General features: G+C 37.0%; 1 protein-coding gene across 15 annotated transcripts in view; it reads right to left on the reverse strand.

Moving 5' to 3' along the window:
* Positions 1-22,772, reverse strand: part of SOX6 (SRY-box transcription factor 6) — a 329,755-nt gene that overhangs the window by 69,387 nt on the left and 237,596 nt on the right. For all 15 annotated transcript variants that reach the window (XM_071762378.1, XM_071762369.1, XM_071762370.1 and 12 more), the window contains one exon: positions 16,207-16,286. In XM_071762378.1, the coding sequence (XP_071618479.1) occupies positions 16,207-16,286 (80 nt within the window). The remainder of the gene's footprint in view (positions 1-16,206; positions 16,287-22,772) is intronic.

Here is a 22,772-nt window from a genome sequence, read left to right on the forward strand (position 1 = left end):
TGTGTTAAGTCCACCGTGGACGTAACATTCTGATTTTAAATATCTGATTTTCAGCCTCTACTTGTACCATTCTACTATTACAATGTACCAAATACCTTTGCAAAAAAGTATTAAGGTCTTAGGGTATAACAAAGGTATAATAAAGGTATTAAGGTATAACATCAACAGGCAGCTAATGAATTATTGTAGCTGATGTCATAAAAACATGGATCGTCGCAGTGATTATTTATGCACTTGCTGACTAATGTGCTCTCAGATTTAGTTAAGCCAAATATATACAAACAAACAGAATTTGTGAAAACACAAGTAGTACATTTTGAGAAGGCTACAGTTTTCTCTATATGTTCAGGTGTCCATCTTTCGAAAAAAATTCTCAGCTAAAAATGCTTTTACCAATTTTTCATATCATTCTCTTCTTTTGGTTTTGGTTTATTGATTTTTTGGTTTTTTGGTTTTTTTGTTTTGTTTTGTTTTGAACTATCAATACCAATCATTTCAGTGTCTGTTAGTTGCTATTCTATTTATTTTCAAGGGAAATTTTTAAGTGGCCCTAAATTCCACTCAATTCCTGTCTCCTTCAGAGGTACATGTGTGTATTGCTTCTCTCTTAAGCTGCAAGGTAACAGATACCTAATTTCACCACTGAGTGTCTGCCAGTTTCAAGTCCTTTTACTGACCACAAATCCATTGTACTGGCTCAGAAAAATCACTTTCATTGCTTCTACTGCCCTGCTGTGGATAATGGCCAAACCATACTGAATATAAAAAATCTCTCCACATTTAAGGTGAAGCTTGTATTGTTGTAGTACTGTGGAGTCAAGATCCCCTTATGCAAAATAACAGCTTTATTTTGTTAAAAGGGCCTAAATTTAACTGGACCATGGAATATTTATGGCTCTCAGTAGTCCTTTGAAAGAGTTATCTTATGTTTTTATGCCGATCATGGGTCAGAGGTTCAAATCAGCACTTCTTTCTGTCACTCCTTATATGTTTTACTATAATTTACAGCTCAGCAAGAGGACTCATAAAACAAAAGTGTCTATTTTACTTCAGCAACTAATTCTAGCTAATCAAAGCTTTCCAGCAAAACAACCCAGCATGAAACACTGCATGGAAAATATGCAGAGAACAAAGCGTTTTGTCAAATAACACATCTCATGATGTAAACACATATGTCTCTTATAGGAAATTTTATCGCTTCCACATTATCGGCACACAAAAGGAGCATTCTTGTCACAGACCTGGTGTGACTGTGGAGCCATCGTCATTGGAAACAAGAGCCTGATTAGGTTCCCACACAGATATGAATAGATTTTCTTTTTTTAGTGTAATGCTGCCTTTCTTATTTCTTAAACAGACTAGTAATTGTGGCTGTAAAAACAGTGGATTGTGTTTGGACGACATTTGTTTCTTCATATTTTTTTAGCTACCCAATGACACCAATTATCCCATATGCTTGTCCTCTTCTGGAAAGTCTGAGTTAATCCACAGCTGTGAAGATGAAGATGAACCCAGCAGGCTCTAAATCTGGTGGGTCTCTTGTCTGCTAATAAAGTCCACAGTCTGCTGGACAGATGTTAAGAGGATCTGTTAAATAAGTTAGTGACAAAGACACAGACTTCTGCTGGGGAAAATAATTAGCAAAACCCTATCTATTCTTCATAGATTTTAATTTCTTGACTCATCTTTTGGAGAAGCAAACTTGAGAGAGAGGAGTCCCACAGCACATATAATGGGTCCTGCTCAAAATGGACTAAATGACCACACTGGCATGTGTTCTGAAGAAAAGATAGATCTTTTTGTCCTTGACTTTTTCTTACGTGTTGTGTTTCCTGCTCTATTATCTTTAGTTTGGTTTTATTCATCGTAATACAGGCTGGTATTGGGAGAGCCTGAATAAGTATGGTCAGCTACAAAATAACTGCTTAAACTTTTAATGTAATGGGAAATGTAAACTGAAGGTAAAATTACCACTTAATAAACTTTTCTTTAATTTTTATTTACATTGTTTTTTCCTTAAGGGATTACAGATAATGCATTCTGGTACTCATGCTGACATTCTAAAAAAAAAAAAGCAAAAAGAGTGGAATAGGAAGATACCTGTAGTAAGATCCACATTTAGAGACTTACTCACTCATTCATTTTTCCCTACCTTCACCTGTTTATCATCATGGCCTGACAGCACAGACATGCAGTCCCAAAGTCCCTCTCAGTTACAGTCATGCGAGTTTGCAGAAAAGCTGCACAAATATGTGCACCAGTGCAATAAGCAACTAAGTTGCCTTGAGGCATTAAGGTGCTCTTAAGATCATTTCTGTTTCATTTGCAAACTGTATTTCTCATTCTTTTGACCTCATCCTGCTTTTATGTAGTGAAATAGAAATGGCCATCAAAACAGCTCATTCTGCTTTGCTGTCTAAATGCAGGCAACTCTCATTTAGGCATTGTTGCTAAGATCATCTCCCCTTGGAAATCAAATGGCTTTGATTTCATTGAATTATGACAATTAAATACAATCTTTCAGCAACTGCCTGTTCACAACTTCTGTATGGTAAAGATGTGTGTAATGCCAAGAACGAATGCTTAGAGCTCATATAAATTATCAGTCACAAGTAGCTAAGACAATGTATATAATTTAGCACCTGTTAGTTGCCTCTTTAATACTGTATTTGTTTCCCCTTAGGAAGTAAAGCCACTGGTTTAACAGTTTTACAACACCTTGACAAGTTCCCAAGATATAATGTCACCCCGTCACTGTATTAGGATGCTGGGAATTTTTAATGAGAGCTTCAAAACTGTGAAAGGATAGTTTGCTCTCTGCAAAAAATAAATGTATCCTAAATTTTTTATACAATGAAAATTCAGGCACTATAGTAGGTATCTTATATCACCATAGAATGTATGTATTGGCTCTCTTGAAATAAAATAACTACTCAACTCACAAGTGTCAGTGATATTTAAATGAGACTTTCTATTACTTCTAATGTAGCTGAGTCAAAAAAATCTAACCCTGTAAAGTGTAGGTTCTGGTCCTACATCCCCCAGAGAGAATACCATATTTCTGCCATGTAAGAAAACAACAAAGGGTGGGCCAAAAGCTGACCAAGGGGAACACAGTAACAGCTACTAAATAAATAAATAAATTTGAAAGCTTTGTGTAGTGAATATCGAGCGTTTGCTTTCTGAAGGGCAATTCCCTTGTGAAGCCACTGACTGGAGGGAGTGGAAAAAAATCCTCACTGAGCTGGCAGTTATGTCTCACCTCATTTCATTCTATTTTTTTTTTATTTTTTTTTTTTTCCCCTTCTCAAACAGACTGAGTGTTGGTCTGCTGAGACTATGATGCTAAGCCACTTTTCCTGTAGAGTTTTTAAACGGGACCTCTGAGAAAGGGTTTGATACAATTCAATGACTGAAGTAATACCTTTGTCCATCTGAGCATTAAATGGCCCATTGAAATACAGCTTAGTTAGAAAGAATTTCAGTAAATGGTGTTTTCTAATTTTTTTTTTATTATTATTATTCCTCTCCCAACAGATTACAGCCTGGAACTAAAAATGCAGTTCAATCACTTTTGGTTGCCTCTCAGGTCAGGCCTTTAGTCAGTGTTAATTAAATATAACCCCTTTAGAATACTGGAGGTTAAATGAGAGCAACAAACTGGTTTTCAAAATATTACCTCATGATCTCCAAAAAAAAAAAAAGCAAGCTGTTTGGGAGGATTCTCTTTAAAACACTTTGTTCTTCACAATGAAAATTTATTAGCAGGGGACAGGAATCCCTGCTAAATGCTATTCTGTCCCATAGCTAGTGATCACAAAACATTAAACACCTATTTCCATGCAATATACCATGTCTATTGTGTTTAAATAACACACATCATAAAGGAAAGTGCTGCAGCAGACAATTTAGACTGTAGCAGCACATACAGCACAATTTTCAACTTGATAAAGTGAAACTATAAAGAATCAATGCATAAATCAGACAGCTTCCATACCTAATATTTTTCCCTGCAGCTATTAGAAGTTCATATTTTTGTCTCTAGTAGGCATGAACATTAGTATACCTTCAATTTCATGTCTTCAGTCACATTTTGCTGTCTGTTCCATACAATTTGGCCAGACCATGAAATTGGAAAGTAGCTGATACTGTCTTCTTTCATCTTAATGATTTTAAATGAGAAAGGGAGGATTTTCTGCAAGCTATTTGTTTACTGCTTTGTAGAAACTTTCCTGAAGTATTCATAACATTTTTACTATTAAATTAGTTGAAAGAAAGCTTTTTAGTACATGGTAATTAGTCTTGTCTTTCTGAACATGACTTTACTGTAAATACTCCTCCTTGACTATCCTTTTGTCCCAAGATTCCTTAGAAGAACTCATCCAAGCGAGAACTCAGCATTATTGCTGCTTCAGTGCACTAATCGCTTAAAGAGCAGCAAGGACCCTATGTTTACTGCCACAAGGCTCCTACAGCCTCCTGGCCTAAGGCAGCCTTCCCAGCCCAGCAGCATCCAGATGTCAAGAGGAATATCCAGGTCCTGATGCAGCATGCTGCTCCATTCCAGTATGGCCTAAACATCTGTTTCATCTGCTGGCACACAACCTGCTGAATACACTGAGAGAGCTGCACAAAGTAGAGAACTGAATGAGAGTGGGGGGGTGAAATAGTTGCATAGTTCAGTGTACATACTACCAAAAAACTATGCAGACATGAAAATTAAGGGAAGATGCTTGGAACCCCAACACCTGAGCTTCTCATCTTACTAATTTTACCCTGGTTTAATTCTTTAAGGAGGAAGAAAAGGACAAAAGAAGAAAGGGCACAAGAGTATGCCACACAGATTATGTGTTGCAGTTGTAACAACTGCACTTTATAGAAAATACTTTAAAATTAGTTGAATTTAGGCATCCATTACATATTTATAATTTCCTATAGACAGTAACACAGAAGTTCTGAAACAATACACATCTTTTGTCTAAAAGATCAGATTATGTAAACATTGACATTTTATCTTGAGATGACAAAAACATGCAAGCATTTTAGATGATCTAGATTAAGTTCTGACAAGGAGTAAAGAAATGTTAACTGTTCTAATCTCTTCCACTTTGTGCATCTATTCTCTAGCAACAATAATGGAACAGTTGCTATCATGCAAATTCTATGAGTTGTTTGTGAAAGCAAGATCAAAGCCCTAACTGAGAGTTGGATGCTTTTTCACTGTACTTTTTCTCAAGAGAAAGACCTAATGAGAGGTAGTTTATCCAGGAGTCTTTCCCTGCAGTTGCACTCTCACAGTGCAACCTTCTGGCTTACTCTTTTCTCTGGCCAGCCCGGAGACACAGCTCACCTCTGTGTGCCAGGAAACAGGAGTGCAGAAGGCAGGAGGGACTAAATACTTCTGTGTCCCACCTCCACATGGGGTGAGCACCTGTACACAGGAACTAGGAAGCATCCATCATTTAAACACAGTCTCTATGAACCTGGACAAGTCACCACACCATTTTCTTTGTGTTGCTCAGGAAATGGATGCACCGTTACTGCCTTACTACTGTGCCTGAACAAGCCATATCTGAACACAATCATAAAGTGTTCCTATTAAAGATAAAACATGAGCATTAATAAAATCAGATGTTTTAATAAAATCTTGTAAATATCAAGGAAAAAAGAGAATGCTGTAATATATAAAAACTTAATCAAATGCCTATAGCCATCTCGTCTGCAGGAGGATAGCTGAAATGTCAATAAAATCTTTCTTGTAGGCAGAAAGATTTGCATTCTTTCATTTAATGCTGTCAGATTACTGAAATGCTACTTTTGATCACAATTCTCCTGTTATTCCTGTCATGCACAGAAAGAACACAATCTCTGTGACTCTCCCAGATTAGATGTTGCACTATGCAGCCTGAAAATTGGCAATTTTTTTTTTAAATGATTTTACAAAATAACTGTGGGACACATCACTTAAAACTGTTGTGTATCAGATATAGAACTAAACAGATAAAGTTCATTTAAGCCTAAATACCTTTGGTAGAAAGCCACTTGTAGCAAAGGACAGCATTTGCTTGAAAAAGTAATTTTGAGTTTTCAGTGGATAATATTTTTTGACAAAAATGTGAAGTGGTAAAGATAAATCTTTGTGTGATTTTCCTGTGTTTTCCTCTACCAGAACTTGCTTTTGGCATTTTCATAGCATAAATTCTACCACATGAAAATTGTACATAGTGCTAAATTTAACAAAGTTACAAAAGTGAGCAAGAACCAGGAAGCATGGCTCCAAAGATACCTGCAAATGAAGGCTCTAGTATTTGAATCTTCTACTCCCGTATCCAAGGAAAACAAACAAGCAGCATTTATTTAACATATAAATCTAGCCAGATCTATCAGGAAAATATGAAAATATAACCAGATGGTTGCATCAGAATGCAGTTTTTTCATTCACTTTACACTATCATACCTTTTCCAGAGACATTGTAAATCAAATTATTTATAGAAGGAATTTTAAATGTTTTCTGATCTCTTACAGAAGTTATTTTTTTATTCCTTACTGCTAATATAAAACATCTTCAGTAATAAGTGGGAGAGGTCTATATGAAGAACAGTTAACTCACAAATTCAGAGAGCTTCATACACTTCAAGTATAGATATGTGTTCTGGAAAAAAACTAGTGTAAAAAGAAGGACCTGCTTAAAGAGAACCCCGTGGTAAGGGAAATAAAATTGTATGACTGAAAAGCAATTAATTACAGTAAGTTTTCTGAATGGATGATAGCTATCAAAGCTTATCAGATTTTGCTTTTTAGAATTTCCTATATTTCTTTTTAAAAAATATTAACACATAGATGGGCTTTGTGAGAGAAGTCAGGAGTTTCATTCAGGCTCACGTCAGCAGGAGTACAAGCAATTATGAGCAACTGCTTGTTGAGCTGTGTGAAATGAGTTGTGAATGAGTTTCCTAGTAAGCACATGTCCATGTCACTGGTGCAATTGCCAGTAATACAGACAATCTGAGCTGAAGGAATCTAAAACTATAATTATTCTCCTAATCCTACAGGAGATGAAACCAATTCAGTAAGGAAGATGGCTGTTTCTTATGTTTCTAGGTTTGTCAGCCTGGCAGTGGACAGGTTATATATATAAAGGCATAAGTAAAACAAAAAGAAATCAGGACATGGAAAAAAATAAATGCTAATAAATATAATAGAAAAATATTTCTTAAGATCTGGCATAGGTTGGTGGGTTCATTCACTGGCCACCTAGATTGTGAAATTTTCAAATATGGTTGCATTATTTCCCCATGAAGAACTGTACAGAGACAGAACAAGAAAACTGAACACTCACCTACCACCGCTGATCGTACTGAGAGGCAAAAGCATTATAATTAAATTTCTACAGGCTCCCATGACAGAATAATGAGATGTCATCCCAATAATAAATGGGCGTGAGGCAGGCAAAAGGAAAAGTCCCATTTAAATTCCCCGTCTCAATGTTCACCCTTGAATCCCCACTTTGTGAGAAGATGCCAAGGCAGATCTCTATTTAAGAAATGAATTTTTGAAAGTGTTGCTTGGGATCTTAAGCCACAACATTTTCCTGCTTTCATAAGATGTACAGACAGTTCATGTGGTAGCTTACAGTCATTCTATTATTTCCATGAGCAAAAACGGACAAAAGGCAGAGTTATAATAAATATGTGTTGGTTCTACTGATCAGGAGAAGCTTTATCAGTCAGCTGGGGCACAGCTGGGAAAAAAGTCACTCAGGTGCATCACTAGCATCCCATTCAATTAACATACCATTAAAAATGGTTTGTCCCTGTTCAGCCTGCTGCGTTACCTGATAAGTCAACATATTTAAAACGTACATTTAAATGCAAAAAACAGTCAAATGTTTTCTTTGTGAAGCATAAAACAAGCCCAGTTTACAGGTATTTTAAAGCATTAGAAATAATTGTGCTTCACAGGCTGCTTAGCAGATCTCTCACACTGATCTTTTCTAGTATATTTAGAACTTTCATGCACCTTCAATGAAAATTAAATAATTTCCTTAAAGGAAGTGCACACAAAATTATGCAAAACATATTTAAATGGGCTTATAAAAATTACATCTAAAAAAAATTCACATTTCAACTGCAAAACCAGATAACTGGGAACTTCTTATTATAAATTCATTTTAAGCTGATGTACTTTACACAAATAAATATGAATTTGGAATAAGATTGCCACGCATTGCAGTGAGTGTGATGATATTGCAGCAACAGTACTGGGACCTGATTAAAATTGTTACAAGGCCTGATCTTAGCTCCACCCTTGGTGCTGAAGACTGCTGCAGAAGAGAAAGGCTATAATGGATGAACTGCTACAAATATTTCACATATGTGTTATTTAATAAAGCTTCAGACAAATTATTTTTTTTAATGCTGATTGCTTGTTCTGTTTCTAGGGCAAATGGTGCAATTTTTAAAAGTTACTTTATTTCTTTTATTTCTCATAAACACACTCTCACTATTCCTGCACCTGAAATAATTCTTCATTTATTTTTCATGCTTAGCTATTTGCTGTAATTCATGCACAACATCAAAATATGTTCTCTATTGTGTTAACTTTGCTAGATTCTGTGAACGATTCCTTTAAGTCCTGAATAATCCCTTAATACTAACTTTTAAGCAAGACGTGTTTTTCTCCCTGTAATCCCCCCAGTCTCTTCTTTTCAGGACTGATATGCAAGCCTTCTGTTGTGCCTCCAGCCATATGCAGCCTTCATGCTGCGTTGTAAGAATAGACAGACAATTCCAAGTTAGGACACTTCTCTGGCTGCTCAGTCATATGGAATCCAAAAACATCACAGAACAAACACATCTTAGACAAGCTGGGTGCTGGAAACAATACTGTTGCTATTTTGTTATCTAAAAAGACTCTACTGGGTGATAGTAACAGTTGCACACTGATTTGGTGAGTTCTATCTCATCTTCTGTGAATTTCCTGTTCATTCTGAATGGAGTCAGCGGGAGGGAATACTCTCCTATAATCAAAGACCTTCCAAAATAAGGCAGGTGATAATGTCTTTCCAGGCAATGCATCTTTAAGAGAATTCCTCTGCTTCCTTTCAGCATCCTTGCAGGTATGTGTGTATGCCTAGACCTAGAAGCTCTCAACTAACCATCCTTATTATTAGAACTTTTAATTCAGAAGAAATGTGACTTAATAAGTTGTTTGGGTTGGTTGGTTTTGGTTTGGGTTTTTTATTATCAGGCAGGATGAAATGATGATACAGAAGTGCATTATTTTCCTTTGTGTATAAACCTGACTTAAAAGGCATTTTTTTACTTTAATCTTATTGCCTCTAAGTTCCCAAACATCCAAATATGTTAACACCTTCACAGGAAAAAATCCTTCATGTTTGTAATTTGTAGCCAAATTAAGCAGCTTGCTCTATGGTTATGAGAAGTGTAATAAAATTCCAGGAACATGCTCACTTGCAGCTAATTCCTGTAAGGCATACACCATATACATTTCTAGAAAGCTTGAAGGAATCCAACTGCCAGCTCAGAGTGTGCCTCACAGTCAGCCTATTCCCCAAAGGGATGCCACAGTTTTGAAAGAGATTTAAAAAACGTGCTTATCCCCTGATGGCACTCTGTAGTACTGGTGCCTCTGGTGCTCTGTCAGTAAATGCAGCAGTAACTTATTTGCTTCTAACTGGCTTCTGAGTGAATACATACCCCAGGGAAGGAGTTTTGCAGAGCACAATTATTTTAAAATAGAGCTTGGCTTTCAGTGAGGGGCAGGCAGTGGTTAAGGCAGCAAGAATGTCTTGTTGATGCTGGGGGCTCAGCCTCTTCCAGTCACTGGGGCTCAAGCTTCTGCCTTGATACAGACCAAAGAGACACAGAAAACCTCCTGCTATCTAGGCTGAAAGGATGACATCCTTTTACATATACAAGTTTCCAGATAAGTGAGTTTGTGTCTGTGCCATTTATGGTCTCTGTGGTAAATTCTCCGTGGAACAGAGCATATGGGTCTGGAAGGCAGCTGCCCTGATTGGTAAGATGTAAAGGTGCAAAAGATGAGAATTATGCCAGGAACCTGATCCCTAGCTGCCAGATTGAAAAGTCCTCGTGGGAAAGGAAAGCAGGCACGGGACAGCAGCACTTCCCAAGGCAGAGGAGTGATTGGTCATCTGAAGAGAACAGAAAGAGAGAGCCAAGGCAGACTGACAGTCCAGTGGTTAGTGCTCTTCCTGCAATGGGGGGAAACACAAGCCCAGGCCTGGATTTATTCTTGCTACACACAAGTACTGGAACTGCTATAGACTATAGAACAGCTTATTTCTTTAACATTCTTACAGCTTTTTTATTGAACAATGTGACACTGTTCCATTAAGCAAGAATGAGAGTAACAAAGACATGCTCACTCCTTGGAGATGAAAGGCATGAAATGGGTGAGAAAAGGGTCTTGCAGCACCAATGCTGCTGTATCAGGCTGATTACTTTAGCTGTTTGTCTATTCATTTTTACTAATGTAAAGAGAATAGGGAGACTCCCTCTCATTTTGATCAGGGATGCCACTGCTGGGGGAGTCAGGAAAATCCACCTGGCTAAAATTTCATCAGAACTGATATTTTACTGCAAAAAAGTCACAGTTCTGATGGTCTTTTCCTGATGAAAATCACTTTGTCAGATAATTCAAGGCTGAAGATGAGAAGGTGTAAGGAGAACACTGAATATTAAGACATTATGTAAAAAAAGAAACTATGTGGTAAAATATTAACTCAATTACATCATTTTCATTGATACTGCCACTGATATAATTCAACTTGATAACACAGATATTAAATACAGAGACATAAACATCCAAGTAGTGAAAGGCACAACTATAACTGTTTCATTGATTTTAATTAAATTTTCCTAAGTATTGCAAGGTTGGCATATTTTTAATTTTATTTCATTAAAGGGCTTGCTTGGTGTCTCAGAACCCTAATAAAATTTTGTTTCAACCTCTTTCCTTCCTCTGCTATAGCCTAAATATCTACATAAGAAAAGGACCAAAATATTTAATTTACTACCTCCGTATAGTGAAATTTGCACATACCATTCCCTTAATTTAGGCCACTATTCACTGTATCATAATAAGGAACATTCTGTTAAAACATTCCCACCTAGAGCTCAGTAGTCTTTGAATGCAGATAAAATCATTCTATAAGGCTAATGAAGACAGAAATTCTGCCCGTAACAATATTAAGTTTGTTTTCTCTAGTGATTCGAAGAAGTGAGCAATCTGTCAGTAATACATTGAGGGAAATTACTTGTCTTGTAGGAATTCCCACTGACAGTCACTCACTCACAGTGCTGACCCAACCATCTACCCGCTGACAAAAAAAATTACAGTGTCTAACTTTGAAAAGCTAACTAGCTGGTTTTAATTTTGATTGGTCTCACCAAATTTCTTTCTCACTTACCCAATCTCCACTCTTCAATGTGCTCATAAATAAAAAAAGAAAGGATAACCTCATTTTTTTTGCTTTAAAAAAAATTATTATTGCCTACATCCGAGAATGTTATGTGAGATAAAACTGTTAAACTGTATCTAACCAACATTAAGACTGGCAGCCCTGCCAGTGACTGACTGGGTGAGTGAACACATTACTGAGACAGCATTGTAGAAATTAATTTTCTTCAATAAAGTGATTTTTAAGGCTCATATATTTCACAATCTAAACATATGTCACTGTTTCATAAACAAAATAAATGTATTAAAATAATACATTACCAATATGCTGACACATGGAGATATTTTAATTAGAAATACTTAAGCTGTGTGATATTTAACTGCTATATTTGTTGAAGAGAAGCATGCATCATTTAATAAGACATCAGGCAGGTACATCACTTTGCATGATGTGGTACCAGAGTGGGATCAAATCACCTCCAGTGTGAGCAATGACTATCAGATCATATTAGCCCCAGTAAAAAATTGCTTTAAGGTTACAACATATAGAGGAAACTCTGTAGGAGCAGGAGTCCACTAAACCAACTTTTTCATTGAAATAATAATTCACCAAGATTCTAGTTCCTGGGAATAATATTTCTTCCTAAAAGGCCACATTTAACATCTTAGCTATTTAAAGGCCGTATTTACATGACTGTCACATTACATTGGCCTCTTTCCTGCACATTCTTCTTGACTTACTTTAAGGACCAGCACTAAAATAGCTGAGGAAAGCAAATGTCAACTATGTACTGAAATTTATATGTGTGAGAGAATTGGAATAAGTAGAAATGTAATATATTGTTTACTGTACCAAGTGCCCTCTGTTCTCTAAAGGTCAAAAGCATTGTAACCTTAGAGTTACAGTTTCTGATTGTTCCCAGGGTTAAATACATTATCAAAATTAATGGTTCAAGCCCCTCAACCTTCAGATATATGAGTATTCATGCCTCCATCTGCTGAACTGTTCAACTAAAAATAGCATTCTTTGGCCTTTCCTCTAATATTGTGCCCCTGAGGCAGGATATGCAATGCTTCAGTAGTGCACTGGATCTGCACCTAGTGGTATAAAAAAAAGGTCATTTACTTTATCTGCAATTAGAAGAGATTATGGAAGAGCATGAGACAGGAGGGAGAACAGAAATGGACAAATATGTGGCTATTTAAAATTTTAATTTTTAAAAAATGGATTTTAAAAACTTCAAGAGCACAGCTGCAACCATAGTTAAGAGTTGCCAAGGTTCATTAGTGTTTTAGGCAATAAATTTTGAGGGACAAATTACACAAATAGTTTGAGGAAAGAGTTATGAATAAAACCTTTTTGTTTTGCTTTTTCTCCTAGAGCTCACTTTGTTTAGGAACAACTCCAGCTAGGATCATTGTAGTACCTCCATTTCTATCAGCAGTTTTATCAGTCATGGTTGAGAGAGTTATGACATTTCCTTGGTTACTGCATAGGCTGCTTTGTAGAAATATCTATGTATTCAGCAGATTTTTTTAAACAATAAAGAGCTTTTCAAACATTCCTTGTTTGAAAATAAGGATGTAGAGGTGGCCACCTCTGCCACTATGGAGACTTCCTAGTAAGTAGGTTACTACTAAGAGCACCATGAGAGCTGAGAAAACCCATTTTATGATCAGGTTCACTCATTTAGCAAGATTTCTGGGCACACACATCTAGAGTCAGTTAATATCAGTGCAATCATTTGACAACTAGGGAAAAACACAAGGAAATTGGAAAGGGGAAAAATTCCAGATAATGTGGGTATAAAAAAGAGGAGCAAAGGGAGAATTATTGACATGTCTTACTGCTCACATTGATTAATGGAAGCAACACAATTTTCTTACACACATGCATCAGAACTGGTTCACATACCACTATGCATACCTGTTACAAGTGTATTTGGTAATATAGCTGTAAACTATTTAGCAGAAGGTCGATTTGATGGCATTCACTCACAGCTGTGTGAAGAAGAAATAGCTTGGCCCTTCTTCCTAGACCATACCTAGAGAACTGTTCCCTCATCAGCAAGACCCTCCTTTACACCATGAGTCCTAACAAGGCTTGGTTCTATTATTCATGTTATTTAAAACTTTGCCATATTGTTTAGGTGAGAAGGGGCTGAGCTGTCAATGGGAAGTTTGGAATGCAGAACTTTAAGACTTTTTGTCAAAAACATCATCAATGCCACACTGGGGAGATCAGGATACAGATAAAAAAAGCTACCTGATGTCAACCCAAAGCAGAGCAAGCCACCAGTTCTGGAACATGGACTGGCATAAACATGTGCTAATTACTCGTTTCTTTCAGGCTACTCAAAGCTACAGCTGAATATTAATGGTATTTTACCACTACCTGATCAATATGATGCAAAATCTGATGAATAGATGGGGGAAACAGTTCTGTTGCTGTAGGAGAACTTGATTAATTTTTCTTTTATTTTTTTTTCACAAAAGATTTGTGACAGTGAAACTAGTTACTCGAGAAATTCTCAGATATGATTTCAGTGAAGTTTTTTAACACAGAGAGAGACATAAACTACTGATGAACACAGATATATAATTCAGAGAAAATACATTTTGACACCAATGTGAAAAAATGTTTGAATATGTTGGGCAAATCAACTGCCTACAGGAGAAACATCCTCTGTGGAATAACTGCCCTTGTTACACAATGTATCTGGGAGCAAATTTTTTTCTGTACTATCAGATTCAGAGCTTCTGTGGAAGTCGTCCTAACACACAGAAATATGAGAACATAAAAGTGCTGCTAGGTAGTACCTGGAGTATGATCATCCCCAAAAAATGTAAGTGAAAGGGAGAGATTATAAACTGAAAGCTGACAGAATTTCCACTGCATCTGATTAAGGATTATGGAACATAATTTTGGAACTAATAATAATGCTCTGATAAAATTGAAATGTTAGAGCTACTGCAAAGCTTTTTTAATTGAAATAACTTTCCCTTCCCAAGTTCTCCCAACATGGATATCACACACAGGCTCACATGTAGAAACAAAACCAAACCTGCAAATGAATTGGCTATTTCTCCCACTGGCTGAAAGGAACAGAGATTAGTTTTGTGATCAGTATTTTAAACACTTGATAAACAGTCCGATACTATAGTCACAGAATTTATGTAAATAAATAAGTGGGCGGTATGCAGGGAAAAAAGGAAGCAAAACAAAAAGAAGCAAAAAGGAGCTGAAGAACTACACCCCCAACAGTTTTCATGACACATCAGGTATAACAACAAATTCTCTCCAACAAACACACCCAAACAAGTGTTTATTTAGGGAACACTTAGGGAATCTACACAAAGATAGTATTAGTAGTAGAAGTAAATAAAATTTAGTTCAGCCAATTTGACAATCAGATTAGCAGATATCAAGTGAAGGTTAAATACTCTCCTCAGCCCTTGTGACCATGGATCATTAAAGGTTTTGAAATCCTATCAAGGTGATACTAAAATAAAATAGAAAGGGGGGAACACATGAAAAACCTCCTTTACATCAAACATATCTGAAGGGAAATTTTGACCTCTCAGTCGCTCAAATGTTCTGAGTTTATTAGCACCAGTTTCTTTGCTAGTTGTTTTCCTTTTTTTCTAATTGTGTTTGTCATGTTTAACAGGTCAGTCTATCATTTTTTTCAAAGTAATAAAATTGCACTATTACTGTAGTTGACTGACTATTGCTGCAAGTAGATCTGTGGGTTAAGGAACAAATGGATCTTGTAAAAGAAAGGAACCAGGAATGTCCATGGTTTAGATCCTGTTTCTTCTGCAGGTGAACAGTTTTTATTATTTATCTAAATATTTATAATATTATTATTTATCTAAATTATTGCAGGAGGGCAGGCATGCTAAATATTTGGATATAAACATGGCTCTACTTTGCTACTCTAGGCACAATTTATTCATACTTTGCATATGAACCTAAATCCAACCTAACTCAAACAGGGCTTTCAAAGGTTTACTTGAAAATAGTTACATGCATCTTTAATGGCTTTTCCTCTCATGTTCACTGTCACTTCCTTTCCACACATTTTCACTCTGAAAGCTTTTGACTGTTTCTTCATTATTTATGACATTGTTGTGTCTTTTCTTGTGAAATTAAAAACTTCTTGCCACAAAAAGCTAGCTAATAATATGTCACATAAATCTTTCTTTCACGATACTTCATTCTAAATATGCCAAAAATAAATAAATGACCAAACCAAGGCTCCTGACTATGCTTGGCATCTGACCAGCTTAATGCGTGGAAAGGTTGAGATGAACTAAGTACAGAAGCTGAAAGAGTTTGCAATTTATTGTATTGTCAGCACCACACTATCTGAAAAAAAGAAAAAACCTCAGTAACACACATTTGATACGTTCACTGCTCCAGTTAAGGCAGTGCATTGCAGCTACCGGGCAAATACTAAATGAAAATAAAATAGAAAAATATCTTTAACATACCTCCCATCAGCTGGTCATATAATTAAAAAAAATACCATTTACTCTGCCAATTTAAAACACATATAACAATGCCTTTCATACACAGACTCAAGGTTGGCTCATTTTCCTGTATTTGCAGTACCATAAGTACATAAGGTGTTAATCCTCCTGGGCTATGCTCAAAAATTATTTAACATTCAGACTATTATTTTGCATACAGCTGGTTAGCAGTTTTGCCCTAAAATGTTGGCTTCGATCCCACATTTTTTTGTTCTGGCACATACCTGGAGCTGTAAAGGGCTGAGTCCAGAAGCAGCAGCAGCTGCCATTGTTGATGGAATGAACTGCACAGGGTAGTTATCACCTGTCGGGAGAACAATGCGTGCAGGTTCAGACAATGAGCAGAGAATAGCAGCAGACAAGTGCAAACATGGATCCAGGATTGCCTATGCTCCACAGCACTCCTCTAAGCCTAAACATCTGCAAAAACAAAAGGCTTCGCTGGGCACAGACTTGCCATGCTCCCTTGGAACTTTTTTGTTAACAGATAGCTGGTAGGCAAATTGGCAAAACATAAACGTGATACTGGAGATTGTCATTTTCAAAAGCAAACGTTCAAATCAAGCACATAAACTTCAGCACAAAATGGACCTTAATGCTCCGGACAGACTGGCAAGACACTCTGGTAAATCCCAGTGGTTTTAGGGAAAAAAAAAAATTGTTGTCATCATGTTTCTTAAAACTGGTGAAATTTGTTATAAATCAAGAAATGCCAGCCCCGTTTAATGCAGGGTGATTTCTTTTGACTGGTTCTTTCCTGGGAAACTAACTATCAAGCTCAACACAGGTTGAGGTCGCTTCTTTTTTTTTTGCTTTGAGGTTCTCTGTCTTGGGTCAACTCCTTTAAGGTAGCTATAGAGAAAAACAAAATTGAATCACTTTAAAAAATATCTTGGAAATACAATTTTAACTTTCTCTTAGGTATGGGACCCGAAGTTGATAGATTAGGTAGGTGCTCAGTTACATACAGGCACTAAAATTTCTGTGTTCTGTTCACTGGAACTGAAAATGTGTGCCTTCTGCTTGAGGGGACAACAAATACTCATGAAAAAAACCATTATACAAAATAATCATTGCAACATTATATCTTATATCATCTATTTATGTTCCCACTGCTAAGTCACTGCAACAATGCAACCATCACAGAGTACCACTGAGCTTCTTAGTCAAGGTAAAGAATGAAGGAAGACTGAAATGATCTAGCAGTCCAATCTGTAATATAAAAATTAATAAATTGATGGATAAATTACACAATAACTATGATTTAATGGCATATCACTTTGGCTCAAGTTAATTATTTGCAGTCAGCCTACCTGTAGGCTACACTGTAACCAGCTGCTCCTCAGTACATTTTTGAGATTTACAACAACCAGTCTATTTTACATGAACTTTTCCACAGTGAAAGCAGAATGTAGCAATGAGGGAAAATACAGAAATCCAAAATAATATAATCAGGAGATGTGAAGCATTACATTTTTGTTGTTAACTCCCTCAAATAAAAAACAATAGCTGAAGAGTCAGTCAATAGATTCCTCAGAACTCACCCTTTTTACCATCTAAAGTGCTACTGTATTCAGCAGAGTTTAAATGTTTGATTGCTTCATGTTTTTAATAAATTGTACACGTCTAATCCACTAGGTGTCTGTGCATCATATCCATAATACCTCATCAGACCATTGAGCACAGTATGCGCTTGTACACAGTCCAGTAACAATTGGATTCTGATTGCATACGGAGCTCTTCTCCAATGCATTCACTAACAGTACATTTTACTGGTGTCCTATGGAGTAATGTTCAAAATATCACCTCTTATTTTCTCCCTTCCATGAGGTTGATTTTAGTTTGCAATGATGTTGGGTTCTTTCTTGAAAAAAAAAAGCAAAAAAACCCCCCACAAACCCTAGATCTAAACCCCAGTACTAAAGCTATCTCTTTATGGTTAAATAATTCTACTCATCTCTTTGATATTTGTAAGAAATTATCTGAATAAATAAGATCCTCAGCTAAGTTAAATAATGTTTCTTTCAGAAATATTTTACAAGGTTTAAAAAAAAAAAAAATCACAAAGATGTTGAATTAATGATGCTTTAAATGGGGGGGAAATAACCATCCAAGTTATCAGCATGGACTGCCTTGCAGAACATTTCGGAGGCATTCTTTCTTTAAATATCATGAATTATTCATTCCTGCTCCACACAGCAATCTCTTCTTTCTCCCTCCCCCTCCACATACACTTTTTAAGTTCAATACCAGTTGCTTTATTTGTACTAAAACATTTTCCATGTCAAACATGCTTAAAAAAAAATCAAACTCTAAAAGAATTCCCTGTGGCATGCCTTTTTCACAGCTGTCATGCTCCTATGGTTTGAAATAGCCAGATATTTTATACACACACACGCGTGCATGCACATGTGCACACACACACACACACACACACACACACACACACACACATACACAGTTCTTTGCCTTCACAGTCAATTAAACAGGATCTCTACCACACCCTTAGTGTTTTCTTGCTCACCTTTCTTTTGTTACAGAAAAAATAATTTTATATTTATACCATCTATTTGTCATTCAAACTAATACTGCATCTTTCCCCCCTCCCTTTAACATGTTAAATTCTGGCTAAGTCCTTGTATGTTAGCACTGTCTTTGTGATGAGAACAGAAATGAATGATCTTTCAGCTTTAGAGTACTTTGTTGACACCAAGCAGTAAAAGCAGAGCAAAGGTACTTTTTTTGCTCCCTAGAGGAAGGTGCACATGCAGGGAACGGATTGGTTTTAATTTTTAATTACAGGAGGTACATATTTCCCCCTCTCATTTTCCTTGTGTAAGTATGGATCAAGAAGTTTCTCAGTAGCTGTCTTGGCAAGAAATCAGTCAGTGTATTGTAGAATTATTTTTTTTTCAAATTTGTTTCTTGATTTGGAATGCTTGCGTGAGGATCCATTCTTTTAAATTTCTACAAAAGGCAGCAGAACATGTTCAAACAGGTCTGCTCTGGGTGTTGGTGTGTGCTGGCCTTTGATAACCAGCAGTGAGAAGAATGCCAGAAGAAGAAAATCTGTCACATTTTGCAGACTGATCTCTTCAATCTCCTTGCTGCTCTGTTTGTCTATTTACATTTGGCTGCTGTTGTTTATATATAAATTGGTGTTTACAAGCCATGGAAACTTATGCTAGACTTCTGTTTCATTTTTCAGGTTGAGCAACATTTCTAAATGAATAAAAGCAGTGAGAAATTGTACCATGCTATTCTACATAGAAATAATGTAAATGTTTCTTTTTGCTTTGGGTGAAGCAGTGAAGCTTAGTGGATTTAATTTATAGGTTGTATGGACTTTTCAGATCAAGGCTTTGTGAGCTCTGAGGGGAGAAGGATGTCTAGCACTTGTGAGACTCAGGGTAGGGGGAAGGTGTTGGTAGAACACAGTTGTAAGACACAAGCTGACTCCTCATCTGACTTACAAAGTTTTCTGTTTCATGATGGTTTTCCCAACTTTAGGTTGTAACTAAAAATCTGCCTCTTCAAGCATGGATCTCAAACTGCCACTTCCACTCTCCAGTAACAGGAAATGGAGTTTCCTACCCTCCCAGGCATGAGGAGCAGAGGGAGGCATGCCTGTCCTCAGGGTGTTCTCAGGATACAGTAAAGATACAGATGCCCATTCCTGCAATATTCCCACACAGGGCATGCATTTTGTGTGTGCAGAGGCATTGGGATTGAGAAAGATGTTAATAGAGATAACTGGATATGGCAATACTGTGGAGCATCTCCCCTGTCCAATGACATTACTCAGTTCTGCCTATGCTCTAAGCAGAGTTTGCCACAACACTACCTTGTTGTCATCCTCATGTTGCAGCAGAATCAGTTGCCCCAAAACTGATTGTTTTTACTGTGAGCAGAGGTTCTCTGAAAATGCCAGCTGAAAATACTCAGCTTCCTACTGCCACTTTCTGCTCTTATGTCAAATTTAGGAGCAAGGCACATATGGATTGCTACAACAAATCCTGAGGTTACAGATTCTTCATTCCAACAGGTAAAAACCAACAGAGAACACATGACAGACTTTAAGCCAGTCCCAAGGAATTTCCATTAGAAGCACTCATGCAGCACCTCTGCCATACAAAGTTATATGGCCAACTCAGTAGATATATGATTTGATGCATGCTTTCTGTCCTCAACAAGAGGAACAGCAGCATGCTTTAGATAAAGTACTGTGCTACATAAAACTTAAACCACCTTGCAGCTTTAGGAAAAATTTCCAAAAAACTTGTTCCAAATGGAAATTGCAATCATGGGTATCAGTGAAATCCAGTAGATCTAAATGATGTTAGTTATGTGGATGTGCTACGGTAATCAAACAGTTTAATTAATTTGATGACTAGTATCTCACAGTATTGGAATGTTCTGAGGTTTAGCCAGATGACAATAACCTTGACAGTTTTGTTTGTCATGCTTTACCTAATTTCACTTTCGTTGATTTCAAATGAGTTATTGTTGATTTGCCCTACAGCAAGTAGCAACAGAACCAGGACAAAACATTGGCTCCATTTCTCACTATTTTTGCCATCAGCCTAGGTACAGTCTCCATTTTCATATTTCACTCTATTGCCATCATAGTAAAGTCTCTTATGGATCATTTTTGCCATTCTTATATGGACTTTCTATACTTTATACATGAAATATGAATAAATGCTTTGAAAATACACTGCAGCATATCACTCTACAAACCTTTTTAAATAGATGTTTACAGCCTCCATACCACAATGCCTCTATTTTCAATAATCTTTTTCACAGATATTTTCCACATCTGGTAAAGAACCGATATAATACAAAATATTTGCAGAAAACTATCAAGGAAAAGCAGTCATTCATTTCCAAGTCACATGGACTGTTGTATGCAGCAAGCATGGGTACTGGACCTCCCAGTCTCTGCTCAGAGCAAACTGTAGCTCTGCTTGAGCTCTGCTCAAAGGATGGTCTGGTTTCTCTACATATTTATTTCATCCTCATCTTACTTTCCCATTCCCTCATAGCCACAAAACTTGAAGAAAGCAATACTTTAGGCATTGCAAGATGGAGGAGGGGACTGTCCTCCTCCTTACACCACTCAGTGTCCTCTTGACCCAGGGAACTAATGGGGAAACACTAATCACATTCAAGGATACTCCAGCCCACTAACTTTTCCTGGATGCATGTGGTTGGTTAAGTGAAGGGAAATTTGCACTGGGAAAGGAGTCATAATGGTACTTATGTTACCCACCAGTTCCAAGCACTAAGTATAGTGGTCACAGTCAGAGAGCTAGCGAAGCTGCTTTGCTATACTTGGAATGTAAAGTGATTATATTAACTGTGTAGCATCTCTGGGCAAGTTTTAGTTTCCTTCCAGCTGCCACTCTTGGCTTCCCACTGGAATAAGTGGCTACCCCCACAACCAGGTACTCTACAAGTCTCGACAAGCGCCTGCAGGTCAATAGTCACAACAGTCATTTGAGATGCACAGCGCCCTAAAGTTTTAATTAATCCAGTATACAGTATAAATACTGAAATATGTATAAAAAATTAATTAGGTGGTCTATGCAGCTCTGATTTCTCAATTAGTACTTACCATGCCGGAAAATTGTATTACATGACTTTGAGATACATAAGGAAGCATGAGACTTTGGGGACTTTTTTTTCTAATGTAATTATTACTTGTCATCAGCATTTGCTAACTTTGGCCTGATTCACCTCCTAGAGCTCGAAATATTGAGGGGAGGAGGGGAGTGAAGAGGGGGAGGGCTACAGCCACCTCGTAGTACAGATCCTGCCAGGAAATTCTGTCCTGTTAGACTTCAATACAAAGCATAGCCATATATCAGCAATTCCTCGAGTTTTCTATCCATGACTTACTGAGCTCAGGACTTCAAGAGCAACTACAGCATGAGCTGGAAGGACCTCAGACCCTACTAAATTCTCCTCTCTTGTAGTAGTTCTTCCATTGAGGGCATGACCTAGTGTATTTTGCAATAAGAATACCATTTTCTTACCTCAAGGCATAGAAGTTAAATGCACATTTGCATCAGTACTCAGAAACTGCTATCTTGGCACTGAACTAAACAGCCATGAAATTGATTCCCACTTAGCCCATGAAGCTATCTGCAGGGACACATGCACATAGTCACACCCTGCTTGTACACCAAGGCAGGACTTGTCATCTTGGCTGCACTGACACACTAAGATCTGCCACTTCCAAGTTGGAGATGGCTTATACCTAGCCCATTTTGTGGGAAAAGCAGATTAGGTGACTGTGACATTATTTGACACTATTTTATGACAATATTAGACATTTTCTAAATGACACTGTCAGTTTTAAAAGTACTCAGAGGTCCTATTATTGAAATCCCTCTCTCTGTGTTTTCTGAATGTCAAGGAAAACCATAAGTGTGAAAACTCAGTCTTGCCTACATCAAACTAAAGTGAAAAAGAAACTACATGGTCAACCAAAAAGAAAATCTTAAGGATCCAGAGGGATCTCCTATCTTACACAGAAGTAGAAGTGAGTCTATACTGACAATTCTAGAGGTAAAAGACTCATTTCATACAAAAGTAAAAGAGTAAGGGTAGTAGCAGTCAAATTCATAAATATTCCTCAGAAATTACTTTGAAGAACTCTCTCTATGAAAGAGGGTAGCCTAATCTCCAGTTTCATTAACTCCTTAACTACTGTGCCAAGTGCCAAAAATAGGAATTAACCAACACCAAATGTAGTTATAGTGGTTTTTTTAATCATGAGGTGTGC

The sequence above is a fragment of the Heliangelus exortis genome, chromosome 18 (assembly GCF_036169615.1).
Source record: "Heliangelus exortis chromosome 18, bHelExo1.hap1, whole genome shotgun sequence".
NCBI classification, from domain to species: domain Eukaryota; kingdom Metazoa; phylum Chordata; class Aves; order Apodiformes; family Trochilidae; genus Heliangelus; species Heliangelus exortis.